The 15,370-nt window shown below is 50.8% G+C and overlaps 1 protein-coding gene across 2 annotated transcripts in view; it reads right to left on the bottom strand.

Annotated features, from left to right (window-relative positions):
- Nucleotides 1–429: 429 nt before the first annotated feature.
- The window catches only part of CDC45 (cell division cycle 45), a 32,516-nt gene continuing 17,575 nt past the window's right edge, over nucleotides 430–15,370 (bottom strand). Inside the window, exons 10-19 of one of the 2 annotated variants that reach the window (XM_077874686.1) lie at nucleotides 15,150–15,269; nucleotides 13,458–13,589; nucleotides 12,955–13,053; nucleotides 12,059–12,220; nucleotides 8,477–8,615; nucleotides 8,293–8,376; nucleotides 6,622–6,740; nucleotides 4,170–4,241; nucleotides 2,061–2,132; nucleotides 430–560 (exon numbers count right to left, since the gene is read on the bottom strand). In XM_077874686.1, coding sequence (XP_077730812.1) covers nucleotides 2,063–2,132; nucleotides 4,170–4,241; nucleotides 6,622–6,740; nucleotides 8,293–8,376; nucleotides 8,477–8,615; nucleotides 12,059–12,220; nucleotides 12,955–13,053; nucleotides 13,458–13,589; nucleotides 15,150–15,269 — 997 coding nt within the window. In that variant the 3' untranslated portion in view covers nucleotides 430–560; nucleotides 2,061–2,062. The remainder of the gene's footprint in view (nucleotides 561–2,060; nucleotides 2,133–4,169; nucleotides 4,242–6,621; nucleotides 6,741–8,292; nucleotides 8,377–8,476; nucleotides 8,616–12,058; nucleotides 12,221–12,954; nucleotides 13,054–13,457; nucleotides 13,590–15,149; nucleotides 15,270–15,370) is intronic. The other variant, XM_077874687.1, reaches the window with a different exon arrangement.

Genomic DNA, 15,370 nt, shown 5'->3' with positions numbered 1-15,370 from the left:
TGCCTTTGCTATCTGTCCAACTCTCCCAGCAGCCTGGGGGTACTGTGTGCCTGTGGGGGTAGGAGGTTATGGGGATAGGAGGTACGGGAGGGTGACGATGGGGAGAGGGGGGACTGGAGGGAGGCACAATCAAAAGGGTGGGCTCGAGATGCTGCCCAGGCCAGGCAGATGGGAAGAAGTGGTGGGAGGGCAGGGCCAGGTCCCAGCTGGCAACGCTGGGCAGTGGTCGGCACAGAGCCATGCAGAGATCCAGGTGCTGAGGTGCCCAACCTCCACCCACTGCTCTCCAGGGAGCTGGGAGGCCACCCCCCACACTTATTTACTGCTGGGCCTCAAGGCCACCCAGGGCACAGGAAAGGTTCCTCTGTACCCACAGAAAGCTCAGGGCAAAACCAAGTGCTGACACTATGACCACAACCAAGACCGAGGGACCTTGTCTAAAATATTTTATTCCATAAAAACCAACTGTCCCTGCATCTAAAACTACATCCATAACTTATGGTCCAATAAAACCCAGTTAATATAAATAAGGAGGAGGTCATGTCTGCGGAGATCAAACTCTAGAGAAGAAAGAAAGAAAAGTAAATTTCAACGATTCTGATGTCTCTCTGAATTAAGCAAACAAACTGCCCAGGCCTTCCCTCTGGCACGCCAGGCTTGCTTCTGAGTAGCCCCCACCACTGACAGGGCAGAGCAGTGCTGGCCGTGAGTGGAGAGCCACTGCAGAACCAGGGTGCCCACTGGCTGGGTCCAGGTTGTCGTTTGCTGGAGAACCCCCAGGGCCTCACAGCCCTCCACCACCATGTCACCTCAGAGACCCTGCCTCAGCCCCGAGGGGACCTCACAGGGCTTCTCCCCTACATTGCTCCTCCCCCGCCCAGCTGGTCCACCCTGCACTGTCTTGCTGGCAGGACACTGGTGTCATCACTGATCAGGCCGCAGGGGAGGGCTTATGCCCCACACACCGGCCCCCTGCTGAGAGCTCCCACTTGTAACCTTTGATTTGGGTCCCACACTTATACCCTGCCCCCATCCTAAGGCTCAGTACTCACTGCCCAAGGGGTGTCAGCCCAGTTTCAGTTGAGGAAACAGTCCCAGCTTTGTGAGGTACCCAACAGATCTTGCTGAGGACCCAGAGGGTCTGAGCCCAGAGCCTCTCCCCAACATGAACCCTGTAAGTCTTTGCCTACCCTGAAAGAGGGACTGTGGGTCCCTGAGGTCCCCTATACCATTCTCAGCAGAGCCCACTGAGGCCCTGACAGGGGAAGGGCACCTGGCCCCAGCCAGCTTCCAGCTTACTCTGGATGGTAGGGGTGGGGGAGGACACTATGGGGCATCCACTGTGTGGGGGGCCTCGGGCTGAGAAGTGGACACCAGGTACAGAACGGGCCCCCGGCCCATTTGCTGAGGGGCCCTTCAAGAAAGAGATGGTGTACGTGGCACTGGGATCAGCTCTGGCTGGTGAGCATCACTGTAGACCTCACCCCCGTGCAAGGCCCACAGAGATGACATTTTATAGTTATCTGCTGAGTGGCTGCCAACAGCTTTGTCTTCTTCTAAGTCAGGCACACAGGAGCCTAGATAGAAGCCTCTGTAATTCTCTAGCCCAGGGCCTGGTATAAGGCTGCAAAGGGTGGCAAGGCTCCAGGTGGCCCCCAAGGGTCGCCCTCTTTCCCAGCAGTGCCAGGAGGCCTGTATGTCACTCACTGATGCCCAGCCCACAGCATGGTCAAGAGAGGGTCAATGCCAGGTCTTGCTGAAGGGGTCCCAGGAGCTTAATGAAATTAGCTCCTTCAAAAATGCCCGAATCGTGGCTCTGCCGCCAGCCCTGGGACAGACGCCCCTGGGAAAAATGTGTTGGCCCCAAATCTCCTCAGGAACCCTGCTTGGGTCTGAAATGGAAGTAGAAGCCTTGGTTGGAGGACAAAAAAAAGCAGGGAACTCAAAGCAGGGAATGAGAGGCCCTCTTTACCCCTCAGGGCTGGTTTTGCGGCAGCAGCCCCCACCCCCCCAAAGTACCCCACTAACTCTCCAGCTCCCGCCCCTCCCCCACGTCTCACCATCAGGACAGGAGGGAAACAAGCGCATCCAGAAACTTGCTCCGATCCTCTGCTTTCAGTTCAATTACTGAGGTAATGAAAGAAAAACATCTAGTGAGGTGGAGGAGTCGGGCCGAGAGTGAGGCACGGTAGGAAAAACAGGTCAGAGTGTATTAACTCCCTCTTCCCGGTCATCTAAGATGGGAACCACCCTTTAGCACATTCCAAAATGTACTCAGCCCCTTAATGGCCTGGAATATTCTAAATTCAGAGCTTGTTTCTCTGTCCCTCTGTATTTAATCCTCAGGAACTGCTGGCTGCCCTGTTAGTGAGGCTGGCTGGGGTTACAGTCTGTGGGAGACCCTCCGGGCTGCTAGGGGACCAGCAGTGACCGTCAATGGAGAGGACACAGGGATGTGGTGGTTTGGAACAGATCTGGGCAGAGAAAGGCCTTCCCACTCTGCTGGACACGGAGCCATGCCCCAAGGTGGGTTACAGGAGGCCCTGAGGCCGGGCAGGAGGATAGCCTGCAGTCTTGCACTGCCAGTCTCTCTGCTTCAGTGTCCTCTTCTACAGAAGGGAGACACAATGTGAGCTGCCCCCATTTCTGGGGGCCATCAGGCTCAGATAAGCATGTGGGCCCTCATCAAACAGGGCAAAACAGGCCAGCCTGGTCCTATGAGCCATCTGTGCCACAGGCCATGGCTCCAGGGACCCTGGGCCCAGCCTATCCATGTGGGTGCTGGCCTGACTCCCTCTGCTGCACATCCCTCCTCCCCCAGGTCTCCACCCACATGGGAAGCCAAGCAGCTTCCAGCCCACAAATCCTCCCTTGTGAGAAGCTGGGACATCCTGCAGGCTGGCCAGCACCAACCTCTCCCACATCTTGGACATGAAGTAGGAATGGGAGTGAACGCACCCAACACAGAATTGCAGCCTGAGTGGGCCTGGTATGGAGCAGCTCTAGACTCCAAGGCAGCTGGAGCGAACACTGGGTCTCTGGGACTCATTGTAACAAATCAGCTGATGGTGATGCAAGAAACTGTCCTTTCTGACAGATGGGGGTTATGGGCTGGAGTATACTGTCCCCAAATTCATGTGTGGAAGGCCCAACCCTGGGCACCTCAGATAGAATGTGTTGTATTTGGAGATGGGGCTTTTGAAGATGTTTTTAGGTTAAATGAAATCACATGGGTGGGCCCTAATCCAATCTGACTGGGGTCCTCATAAGAAGAGGTTAGGACACAGACACAGAGGGATGACCATGTGAGAACACAGCCAGGAGATGGCCATCTGTAAGCCAAGGAGAGAAGCCTCAGAAGAAACCGACCCCGTGGACACCTTGATCTCGGACTTCAGCCTCCGGAACTGTGAGATACATTTCTGTTGTTTAAGGCCCTCGTCTATGGTATGTTGTTAGGGCAGCCCAAGCACACTAACCAAAGCAGTGAGGGGTCACTACGTCCATTTTACTTAAAAATCTATCAGCAAGAATAAAAAGCAGATGTGGCGGAACGTGAACCATGTTCCACATTGGCCTATGGAGAAGCTGTTGGGTGTTGCAGGGAGCACTGACCAGTCTACAAAGCCACCTGGACTGGTTCTTCCGTTCCCTGGGCTCGTGCAACATCAGGGTGGGGCCAATGCCCAGGCCAGCACTCAGGACCATGTGGCAGCCCTCAGGTGGGACTCTGCATGACAGCAGACAGGAGCTGCTGGCCTGTGGTGGTGGCCAGCATAGCCTTGGAGGTGGTGCCCTCAGGCTGCTGCTGGCCCTGCTGTTTCTACACCCACAGGAGGGGCAGGTGACCCTGGCAAGGTGAGGCTGGCCCAGGAGGCTCTAGTGGCCAGTACTCCAGACTCCTTGGTGAAGTGGTCTCAAGGGCTGGACTGTAAGGCTGAAGCCAGGCCTAGGGCTTTATGGGCAACACCCATTCCCTCTCTGCCCTGGGAGCCCATCGAGGCCCAGAGAGGAGCGTAGACCTTGGGCATCCTAGAGCTCCCTGAGCTGCCTGGACCAGACAGGCCCAGGGGTGGCTCCAGGAAAGTGAGAGGGCTGTTGACAAGGTATTCCTGGCGATGTCAGCACTGAGCTTAAAAGGGCCCCAGTGCAGCAGACTCTTACCTGAGAGGTCGAAATGGTTGTGTAGTGTCCGGGAGTTGGTGCCCTCCGCTGCCTTCTCAAATGCCCGCCCAAAAAAGCTGTAGACACATAAGAGCATGTTGGGGGGCCCATCCACTGTAATGGATCTTCCTAAGGCCCCGGGACAGACATTGGAGTTAGCCCAGACTCCTCCCTGGCCACCAGTTCTGCTTATTGGCATTCGTACCCCTTCCTGGGCCAGTCTTCTGAGGCCTTACCCCCACTCACTGGACAGTCACCATCTCTCACTGCTGCTCCCACCTGCATCCAGCTGAACCTTTCTCAGCCCTCAAGGCACAAGTGTCCCTGGGCACCTTCCACGGTGCCCTAACTGCAGCCTCCCTCATACCTGGCACTGTGCTGACAGCTGGGACAGGAGAGGCAGAGGCTCAATGGGAACCATGTTGGCATGCGGGGGCCTCAGATGAGACTGAGTCGCATACAGCAGGGTGGGGAATGGGAGGAGCCTGTAGGGTTGGGTGCAGTAACTATAACTGGTTGGGTGCCACTGTAACTCAGTGGGGGGCAGGAGTATGCCAGGGTGCAGCCCACTTGGGGCTGCTAAGGGCAAGGTGTGGGGCAGAGGGATGGCCAGGAGCTCGTATCCACCCCTTGGGAGCTCAGGGTTGCAGCAGGTAGTGAGGCTGACGGTGGAGGGAGAACATCCTGGGAAAGGGACTCTTTTGGCTGATTACAGTCAGGGAGAACAGGCAAAGGAGGGGCATGTGCTTCAGGCCTCCACATTAACTCTCACAGAGACTGTGCACACCAGTCAGAGCTAACCACAAACCAGCACAGTCACAAATAGCAACAGATCGATGGCCACAATGAGGACGCAGGTGGCTGTGGTGGTCCACGGGGGAAGTGCTTGTTGGCTGCCTTGGGAACCCAGCCCAGGAGCTCCTGGCCAGCTCCACCCCATGTGACTACGAATCCAAGATCCACAGCATGGCTTTGGAAAGCAGCCCAGCAACATGGAAGCACTTGTCTTAAAAAAAGTCCATTGTCTCTCTCAACTTGCTACTAAATGGCCTTTGCAGACACAGGAGGAGGTCAAAGCTCACAAGAGCAGAGCTAGGATTGATCCAGATCCAAGACCATGTCTTCCATGGCAGAGGCCACTAAGAGCTAATTGGGAAAGCTGAAGGGCGCAGGACACCGAGTGGTCCATGGCTCCTGAGCTGCCCCACCAGGGAGCTGTGTGGGGGTGTCTTGCTCCCGGCTGTCAGTACCTCACCAAGGTTACTTCTTGGGATGTGCTGGGGAGCACTGACTCTGCCAGAGAGGCAAAGACACCCAAGGACGGTGACATGTGGCCCCTGGGATTTGTCCCAGGGCTCTCTGGCCATGCAGAGCAAGAAGGGAGCAGCAGAGAGAACTGGGGACCCCCTCAAGGCCCAGCCTGCTGGGCCGACACCAGGTGTGGAGTGGGTGGGAGAAAACCTGACCTTGCTCTAGGAGGAGAGTGAGAACTCAGATCAGCAGATGCAAGGAAAACACTTAGAACACGGTGGGAGAAGCTTCTCAAAAGCACAAAAAGATGAGCCTGTGCATTCACAAACCCACTAATACATTGCTTATAACAACAAAAAGTTGAAAATAACCTAAATGTCCAATAAGAGACAACAGGTAAATTGTCATCCATTTAACAGGCTTCCTACCATTCGAAGTCACTTTCGTAAAAATATGCACAAAGGGCTGATGCGGGTGGAGCTGGACCCTCTACCTGTTGCCCAAACCATGGAAGCACAGGTGAGCTCTGCTTCAGGAGTGGTAGCAAGCTCAGGCAGGCAGGCAGTCTGGGTGTGCACATCCCCGCCCACACCTAGTGAACACTTTCTTGTATGTTAGTTCTTGTAACTGAACTTTTAAATGTTTGGCAAATGCCTGAATTTGGGGTTCAGTGAGCAGTGAATTTGACTCACAGAGGTGGGGGTGGGGATGGGAGATACTGTCTGGCTCTGCTCAAAGGTTAGTGTGAGGCCCAAGTAAGATGGTGAATGATCATTCATGAGGGTTTTGAAGGCATCATACAGAGCTGGTCTTGAGGAACTTTGCATGTAAAGCCTAATTTCTGGAGTGGGTGACCTGAGGTTCCCATGCAAGGCCACACAGAGCCAGGGCACATAATCACACCTCCGTGTAGGTGTGAGCCTATCCTGGGTGGGTCTGACGCTGGTCCTGCTGGGGGAGTCAGACACTCTTGCCTGGGAGGCCTTCAACAAACTAAAAGCATTTAAAAGTCCAGTCAAGTGGTAAGGCAGAGGCTCAATGGTTAACCTGCAGCCCACATATTTAAGCCCTCAAAGTCTTGCCACATGGTGGAAAAGGCTATCTTTGATGTGGCATTCAAGGTAAAGATATCCAATTCAGCAGAGTCCCTAGGCCAATGACACCCCCAGGGCTCCCAACTCCCAGGAAATGCAGAACCTAGCTCACTTCTTTCTGTCTGAGCTGTCAGTCTCTGGAGGGATGCCCACCACAGTCACTGTGCCCTGCTCCACACTCAGGGGTGCAGCCATCACCAAGGGCAGCAGCTTGCAGCGCCGGTTCTTCGTCTGTGAAGGGAAAGTGTACCCTTAGTCATGGTCCCATGGGGTGAGTGCACCATTCAGTGCCTAGGAGCCCTAATAGGGCTAGCCATCCACTCCCCAAAAGCCTCCAGGGACTTCCTTTCATCAGAGATGCTCAAATCTCCAGCTGCCCTCCCACGCTGTGACACCCTATTCCCAGCCTCCTTCTGTGCCAATGTCTCTTGGCTGTTCCTTCCTTCAACTCTTTTAGATTCTTGGCAGTTGTCACCTCCTCCAGGACCTCCTCAACCAACCCCTCTCTCATCCTGCTTCAGTTTGTTCTATAGTGTGTGCTACCATCTGACACTATAAATAATCTTTCCACATCTGTCTGTTTTACCAACATGCAATACTCCCTCAACATGGAGACTCAATTTCCTTCATAGATGTATCCATTGTATCTACATCCTACAACAAAGGTGACCAACTATCCTGGTTTGTCCAGGACTAAAGGGCATTCGAGAACATAAACCAGGATAGTTGGTCACCTTATGACATAAGAGCCTGGCTGGTGGTGATTGCTTAAGAAATGTCTGAGGGGTGGCTCAGTTGGCTAAGCATCTGCCTTCGGATGCCTGCTCAGCAGAGAGCCTGCTTATCCCTCTCCTTCTACCCTGCCCCCCTCATGGTCTCTCTCTCTCTCCCCCCTAAATAAACAAATAAATAAAATCTAAAAAAAAAAAAAAAATGTCTGATAAATGATGGGTCCTGTGAAAATATTCACCGATCTTACAGATGAGGAAACTGAGGCTTAGAGGTCAAATAATTGACCTCCCATCATACAACTGGTAAATGAGAAGGCTGAGATTTGAATGGAGCCTAGAAGACTTTTGTCCCTGGGGACTTTTGTCATTATTTGATTGTCTTCACATAATCCTCAATCATTTCATAGGTCCACCTTTTGTCATTATTTGATTGTCTTCACATAATCCTCAATCATTTCATAGGTCAGTTCAGCAGTATGAGATAATGTCAACCTCCTATTAAGCATTTTGTTTAAAGCAGTTCCCAGTGTAAACCTTCATCCAGGAAGCAGAGTAAGACTTTGATTGTTGAAATATGCAGGATCCTCCCTTTTGTGATCATACCCAGTGGGAAGCCTGATGTTAGCTGGGTAGGGGGGTTGTCCCAGCCAGGCAAAGAAGAATGTTAGGCCATACAGAAGATGGAACCATACATGGAAAAGGGAAAGCCAGCCCAGAAAACAAACTTTTGCTGTGAAGCAAGTCTGTGCTACAATCAACTTCATTTTCCCTTCATCTGCCATAGCTGAACACAAGCCCTAGCCCCACGTACTCCATAAGGTGCCTTCCTACTTGTCCAAGTGACCAGGATGGCCAAGTGATGAAATCAGAGCTTATAGGAACTGAGATTCCCAAGGATCAGCTAAGGAAAAACACAGCTCAGAAAAAATGAGCTTTTCCTAGACCCCATAGCTGGTATACAACCACCAGTACCCCATGGCCAGCTTCTCATGCCCAGTCCTAGCTCTTCTCTGAGGTTCTACCTTCTGGCACCCACCCACCCAGTTCCTCACCGAAAAAACGAAGGACTTAAGCAGGTGTCTGCTAAGCAGGCTCAGGGACGCTGGCTTGGAAAACAGCACAATGTCCGGAGTGCCCTGTAGGGGAGGACACAGAGATAGTCAGAGGGGGCTGTTGGCAGGCATGGCCTGGTACCCATCTGTTCATGGGAACCCATCTGTCCATGGGAAGGCTGACCTCCATGAGGGAGCAGTAGAGGAAGGGCCCCTGGGAGATGACAAGGTTGGTGCAGAGGCAGCTGGCAATGGTCTGCTGTGTGGCTCGCAGCTGTTTCTTGGCAAGTTCCAGGCCATGGTAGAGCTTGTCCAGGTTACTCCTGTAACAGGGCAGACACACAACTTCAGCACAGTCACAAATAGAACCTTTGGTTCCTGGGAGGGTATGTGGGTATGAGTTTTATTCTTTTCTTCCTGAGTTCCCTTTCAAATAAAAGGAAGGATTAGGGGTGCCCGGGTGGCTCATTTGATTAAGCGTCTAGACTCTTGGTTTTGGCTCAGGTCATGATCTCAGGGTTGTGAGATCGAGCCCCACATCAGGCTCCATGATGGGCATGAAACCTACTTAAGATTCTCTCTCTCTCTCTATCCCTCTGCACAACCCCCTGCTCATGCTCTCTCTCTCAAAAGAAAAAGAAAGACAGTTAGAAAGGATTAAAACATGTATAAATTCACAGTGACCAACATGAGAGGTGAGAGGGGGTACTGGCATCAGAAGACAGGAGACTGAAAGCCAAGAGGGAAGACACCGCCCAGCAGGTCCTGGAAAGTGCCCAGAGGGCTCTGACAGAGGAGTGGAAAGGGCAAGGGCAAAAGGGAGGATATAAGGGACCCTAACACTCGATGGATGGATTTTTATCCACCCACCTCCATCCCAGAAAGGAGCGTTCTCCTCTAAATACATTAAAATGAACTCTATGGAGAAGGGCACCCAGAAGTTAAGAGTCCCAAAGTGTTATATTGGCTCCCCACCCACCAAGATAGAAGCAATGCCTTCTAGCCAGTAGGCTACACCCAGAGACCTAAGGCCTCACAAGGCTTCCACAGTCCCTGTCTTGAATGTGAGTACCACCAGATATTTAAGAAATGCCTCCCCTGAAAAAAATGATCCTATATGAAACAGAGATAATTTGGAGAACAAAATAAAACTTAAAATGAACTCTAATTAATATCTTCAAAGAGATCTGGGGAACTAAGACATTCATAAACCACTAACAGGATGCCATGAAAAAGGAACAATCAGAAACTGGAAGTGTTTGTGAAAAGTAAAGTGACTGCAAAAAATTTAAAAATTCACTCAAAGACTACAGGATAAAGAAGCTTCCTTCACATTGATAACAAGACAGATGTGGAAAACATAAGTCAAAATCAGAGACAGAGTATTGTTCTAGGAAACCAGGAGAAAACAAAAAACACTGATGTATGTGTAAGAGAAATAATAAAGAAATAGTATAAAAGCATTCCCAAGCTGGAAAATCTGTGGCTTTGGATTAAAAGGGCTCACCTGAGAACCCAATACAACCTATGAAGCAAGATTCACCCTAGACATATCACTATGAAATCACAAAACACTAAAAAGAAAAGAAAAAATCCTACAAGCTTCTTTAGGTGGGATGGGTATGCATTTACAAAGAAATAAGAACCAAGATGGCTCAGATTTCAATTAGTACAACTTGCTGCTAGAAGGCAGGATAGACATACCAGTTGATAGAACATTAATTGAGAATCTGGAAATAAATTCCCACATTTATGATTTTCAACACAGGCACCAAAATGATTCTGCAGGGGAAAGAAGTCTTTTCAACAGATGATGTTAGAACAATTTGGATGTCCAAAGGAATTAAGTTGAACCCTTGCACCAGACATAAAATTTTACCTCTAATGAATCATACATCTAATGTAAAGGCCCAAACTATAAAACTCTTAAATGGCTTTTTAGATATGACATATCAAAACCATAAGAAACAAGAATAAAGATAAACTGGACATTGATAATTGAGATTAAAAACTTGGGGTTCAAATTCAAACTCTCATACACCGATGATGGGAATGTAAAACGATGTAGTCACTTTGGAAAACAGTCTAGCCATTATTCAAAAAGTCAAACAGGGATCCCTGGGTGGCGCAGTGGGATCCCTGGGTAGCGCAGCGGTTTAGCGCCTGCCTTTGGCCCAGGGCGTGATCCTGGAGACACGTGATCGAATCCCACGTCGGGCTCCCAGTGCATGGAGCCTGCATCTCCCTCTGCCTGTGTGTCTGCCTCTCTCTCTCTCTGTGTGACTATCATAAATAAATAAAAATTAAAAAAAAAAAAAGTCAAACAGACTTATCATATAACCCAGCAATTCTACTGTACCCAAGAGCAACGAATGTATCCACACAATGTATCCATGTGTACTTATGGTGGCATATTCATAACAGTCAAAAGGTAGAAACTACCAAATGTCTGTCAACTGATTAATGGATGAATAAAATATGGGATGTCCAAACAGTTTTATTTGTAATAAAAAGGAAAGAAATTCCTTCATGTTGCAACACGGATGAACCTTGGGAATATTAGTCTAAGGGAAAGGAGCCTCAAATTTATAGACCAAGGATTGTCTGATTCCATTTATATGAAATGTCCAAAATAGTAAATCTATAAAGATAGAAAGTAGATTGGTGGTTGCTTGGGGCTGGGAGAGATGGGAGATTTGGAAGGTGACGGCTAAGGGGAGCAAGTTTTCTTTATGAGGCAATGAAAATGTTCTAAAATTAGGTAGTGGTGATATTTGTACAACCTCGTAAACATACTGAAATCCATTGAATTGTACGCTTTAAATGGGTGAACTACATAGTATATGAATTATAGCTCAGTAAAGCTGCTTAGAAAAAGTATGCTAGGAAACAGGGCCAGGAAACCCCAGAAAGCCTACCCTTACATTTTTTTAACACTGCACAAAGGCAAAAGAAAGGGCAGTTCTCTGAAGTTCAAAAAGCTGTCTGAATCATGCCTCCCCCGAAAGACAGGGAAGCAAAATTCACACACAAAAAGAACAACAGACAAGAACCAAGGTCAAATCTTCTCAAAGTTACTATCAGTAAAAAAGGGATAAGGAGCCACTGAGCATCCCTATGGACAATGAAGTATTCTAGAAAGATGTGCCCCCAAAAGGTCAACACTGTAATGTTCTATTTCAAAGCAAACTAAGAGACATTAAAACACAAAACAAGGCATCTCAGGAAATGAGATAAGAAAAATTAGAAATAAAAGGAAAATAATTGTTAAATAAAGATTAGAAAAAAACACAAGGATGAATAAACACCACAAATAATGCTTAAAGAGGGAAAGGAGGTGAAAAAAATTTTTAAATCAAAAAGAAAGGAGATTAGGGATGCCTGGGTGGTTCAGTGGCTGGGCGTCTGTCTGCCTTTGGCTTGGGGTGTGATCTCGGGGTCTGAGATTGAGTCCCGCATTGGGCTTCCTATATGGAGCCTGCTTCTCTCTCTGCCTATGTCTCTGTCTCTCTGATGAATAAATAAAGTTTTTAACAACAAAAAAAAGGAGATTAAAAGGATTCAAGAGGAAGTGGCATATTAAAGATATTAAAGATGGATAGGAAAGGTGTCACATGCACCCCTGGTTCTGACAAACTGTGATTCAGTTTCTGCAGAACATAGTCATCCCCACACCTGGGTTCCCTGTGATGTGCCTCCTGAAGAGTGTTAGGTTGAGATCCAGAGGTGGCCTGTGGGGAAAGCAGCCCACAGCCACACCCACTACCTGGAGAGACTGTCAAGAGCCTGGATGAAGTTATCTGTCCCTGAGTCATCCTTCTCGGGGCTCTCCATCAGCGACATGGTGGCAAAGGCCACATCGCTGGCCAGGAACTTATGCTTGAACCCAAAGTGAATGCTGAAAGTCTGCACGCGCATGTCCTTCATCCTGCAGTGGGAGGAAGCAACACTGCTGTTATCCCTGCATGCATGTGGGAGTGCTCTCAAGTTGTGGTGCGCTCTCACTGCCAGGCCAGGCCAGCAGATGTACTAGTGACCTTCCCTGGCCCCTGCTAAGGCTCATGGCAAGACCATTCTGGTCCCAGAATGCAGAAGACCTGACATCCTAGCCCTGTAATCTGGGGCACTAAGAGCCTTGTCCAAAGCTGTTCCACTGGTGGGGAGCAGAGCAGAGATGTGTGTGTGGCCCCCTCCCACATCCCGGGATACTAGGAGCAGCCACAGCATCTCCTAGGCAAAGCTTGCCTGAACCTGGCTTCAGGGGGCCCTTCCCAGGGCCATTGCCTGTGTTCAGTGAGTGATAGATCAGGTCAACCTAGAGGTCTGCATCTTGGCCCCAGATGTAAGGACCTGGACTTCTCTAGACCCACTTTTTTTTTTTTTTTTTTTTAAATCAAGTAATTTTACTTATTTTTTATTATTACTATTTTTTAACTTTTTTTTTTTTGGAGTTCAATTTGCCAACATTTAGCATAACGCCCAGTGCTCATCCCGCCAAGTGCCTCCCACCCCCCCGGACCCACTTTTAACCCAAAGTTAAAAGGCTAGTGAAAGGCTAGACAGGATCACACTCATTTGTGCTATCTTGTTTTTGCATTACTTTAGGAACATGGTTAAAGCTGAAGCCTGAACCAAGCTTAATCCAGAAAAACGGGAGTTTACCCAAATTTATTTGCAGACTCTTCGATCATCTCCCGCAAATTCTCCTTCAAGGAAATGTCCATGGACTGGAACTTCTGCTTCACCTGTTTCAAGGGCAGGCTGGAAAGATGACAAGCGCTGGTCACAAGAGGGACCTGGCTTTATTTTATTTATTTATTTATTTTTAAAGATAGATAGATTGATTTATGATAGACACAGAGAGAGGCAGAGACACAGGCAGAGGGAGAAGCAGGCTCCACGCCGGGAGCCCGATGCGGGACTCAATCCCGGGACCCCAGGATCACGCCCTGGGCCAAAGGCAGGCGGAGGGACCTGGCTTTAGACGGAGATTGCTCAATACCAGTAGGACGGAGAGCATGCAAACAGGGGATCTTTAGATGATACTCTGGAGTCTCCAGGTGAGGCGCTTCAGGTAGAAACAGGCAACCGCTGGATGTTGGTCACAGTAAAGGGGAGGGACCTTTTCCTCAGGGGCTGAGGGGCAGGCCAAAGTGGTCACTTACCCCACGTCAGCAAGGAACTCTTGGAGCCGCTTCTGCCCGTGCACAGACCAGAGCTTGAACCTGGCCGCAGTGTAGCAAGTGTTACACAGGCTGTCATGGAGGGACCAGTGCTGGTAGAGTGCCAGGCGGAGGCTGGGTCCAGTCAAGGAGGTTGTGGCTGAGCGGCGACCCACGGCTGGCAGTGCATGGCCCCACCCGTCCCAGGACAGCCTGCCTGCACGGCCAGTCATCATATAGGTGACCTGGAGCTCTTTGACCTTCTTAGCTTAATTTGACCCACACAGAGAGCTTGTAAGGGGGTATGCACACATCATTATCACTGTTGGACTGATGGGGAAACTGAGACCCAAGGGTTCTGAGATACCGTGGTGACACTGAGTCCTCGTGGCCACACAGGCAGTCCAGGCTGTCATCCCATCTGCTCCCCGTGTGCTACACCTAGCTCGGCCCTACCCCACAGCAGACCTCTGCTGGGACCCCTGGAACAAAACCTCTGTCTTCACCCTTCTTCTTAAACATGCTCTTTATTGCTGGTGGGGCTGCAAGTGTGGCTGTGCGTGAGGACCGTCCTGTACTCCCTCCTGCCTCTTGTTCCCTACTCTACGGGTCTCAGCAAGATGCCAGGCTGGCTCTGCCTGGATCCCATGCTCACGCTGGTGTCCTGACACCACGTCTGCCAACACACCTGCCCTGAGGCCCCGCCTCTAGGCACACGGTGGGCTCTGTCCTCTGTGCTGCCCGTCCTGATGGCTGGGCCCTGATCCCCAGATGTCATATGTCAGGTCCTGGTGGGATCCCCGTCCTGGGAGCCTAGCTGCCTCATATTGGCACCTCTTCCTAGACCTGTCTAAACCCATGTTTATTGGTCTCCATCCATCCCAATAGGCACAGGGCAGCCTCACTCCTGCCATCACTATCCATTACAGAAACAGCCAGGCCCCAGCCATGCCTTACACCTGTGGGCACCACAGTCTGTCTCCCCACAACCAGCAGCCTAGGGACCTTTTAAGCACGAAGTACTGAACTCCCCAACTTCCTCAATCTCCCACTGCCCTAGGCCCTCTGACCCTTGGGCTGCACCCATCTCTCCAGCCACTTCCTCAAGCTCACCTCAGGGCCTCTGCACGGCCACAGCCCTGGCTCAGGCTGTCCTCTCTCCCATGGAGTGAGTCTAAGTCTCAGCCTGAGATATGGTCTCCCAAAGGCCTTTCCTGAGCACTGCCACCCAACAACCTTCTGGTTATTCCATCAATGCCCTACCTTCCTCTCATGAGACATTTGCACTCTAATCATACGCTGACTTACTTCTTCCTGACTGGCTTGGCAAGAATCTGCACTCATCGCCAAACCACCTGGGCTGCACAGGTGGGCCCTACCATGCACTTGCCCACGTGCGCCAGGCCCATGATGATGATGCGTCTAAGCAGCGCTGGCATTTAGGAGCCAAGCCAGACAGAGGAGCCAGGACAGAGCTTGCTCCCCAGGCCCTGGTGCTCTGGCAGAGCTGGAGAGCAGGCCAGGGCCCCATTCTCACGGCAGCCACAGCAGCACAATCCAGGCCTGCAGCTCCGCAGCTCTGACCACACCATGCACAGGGGTATGTGGGAAAGGTCTACAGAGGCGACCAAACACACAGTGCACTGCTGAGCAAAACTGAGGGAGGGTGCCTGAGGGCCTGTGCTGTAAGGATACTCGTATTCAAAGGAGATCCGAGTACAGTCCACAGAGAGGGCGTGCTCCTCATCCTCATTCCGGTGGTTGTGCCGGGACACGTGGCGCTGCAAGATGCCGACGTCGGTCACGTACTTCATCCTGGAAAGAAAGCCCCGCCAGCTGCCTGGGTGGGCGCCTTCCTCTCACACACGGCCAGGCCATGCGGCTTCCGGGGGGGGCCCCCCCTCACACCACACGGG

The sequence above is a fragment of the Canis aureus genome, chromosome 27 (genome assembly GCF_053574225.1).
Source record: "Canis aureus isolate CA01 chromosome 27, VMU_Caureus_v.1.0, whole genome shotgun sequence".
In the NCBI taxonomy this organism is placed as follows: Eukaryota; Metazoa; Chordata; class Mammalia; order Carnivora; family Canidae; genus Canis; species Canis aureus.
This window is presented reverse-complemented; position numbering and strand designations above follow the sequence as displayed.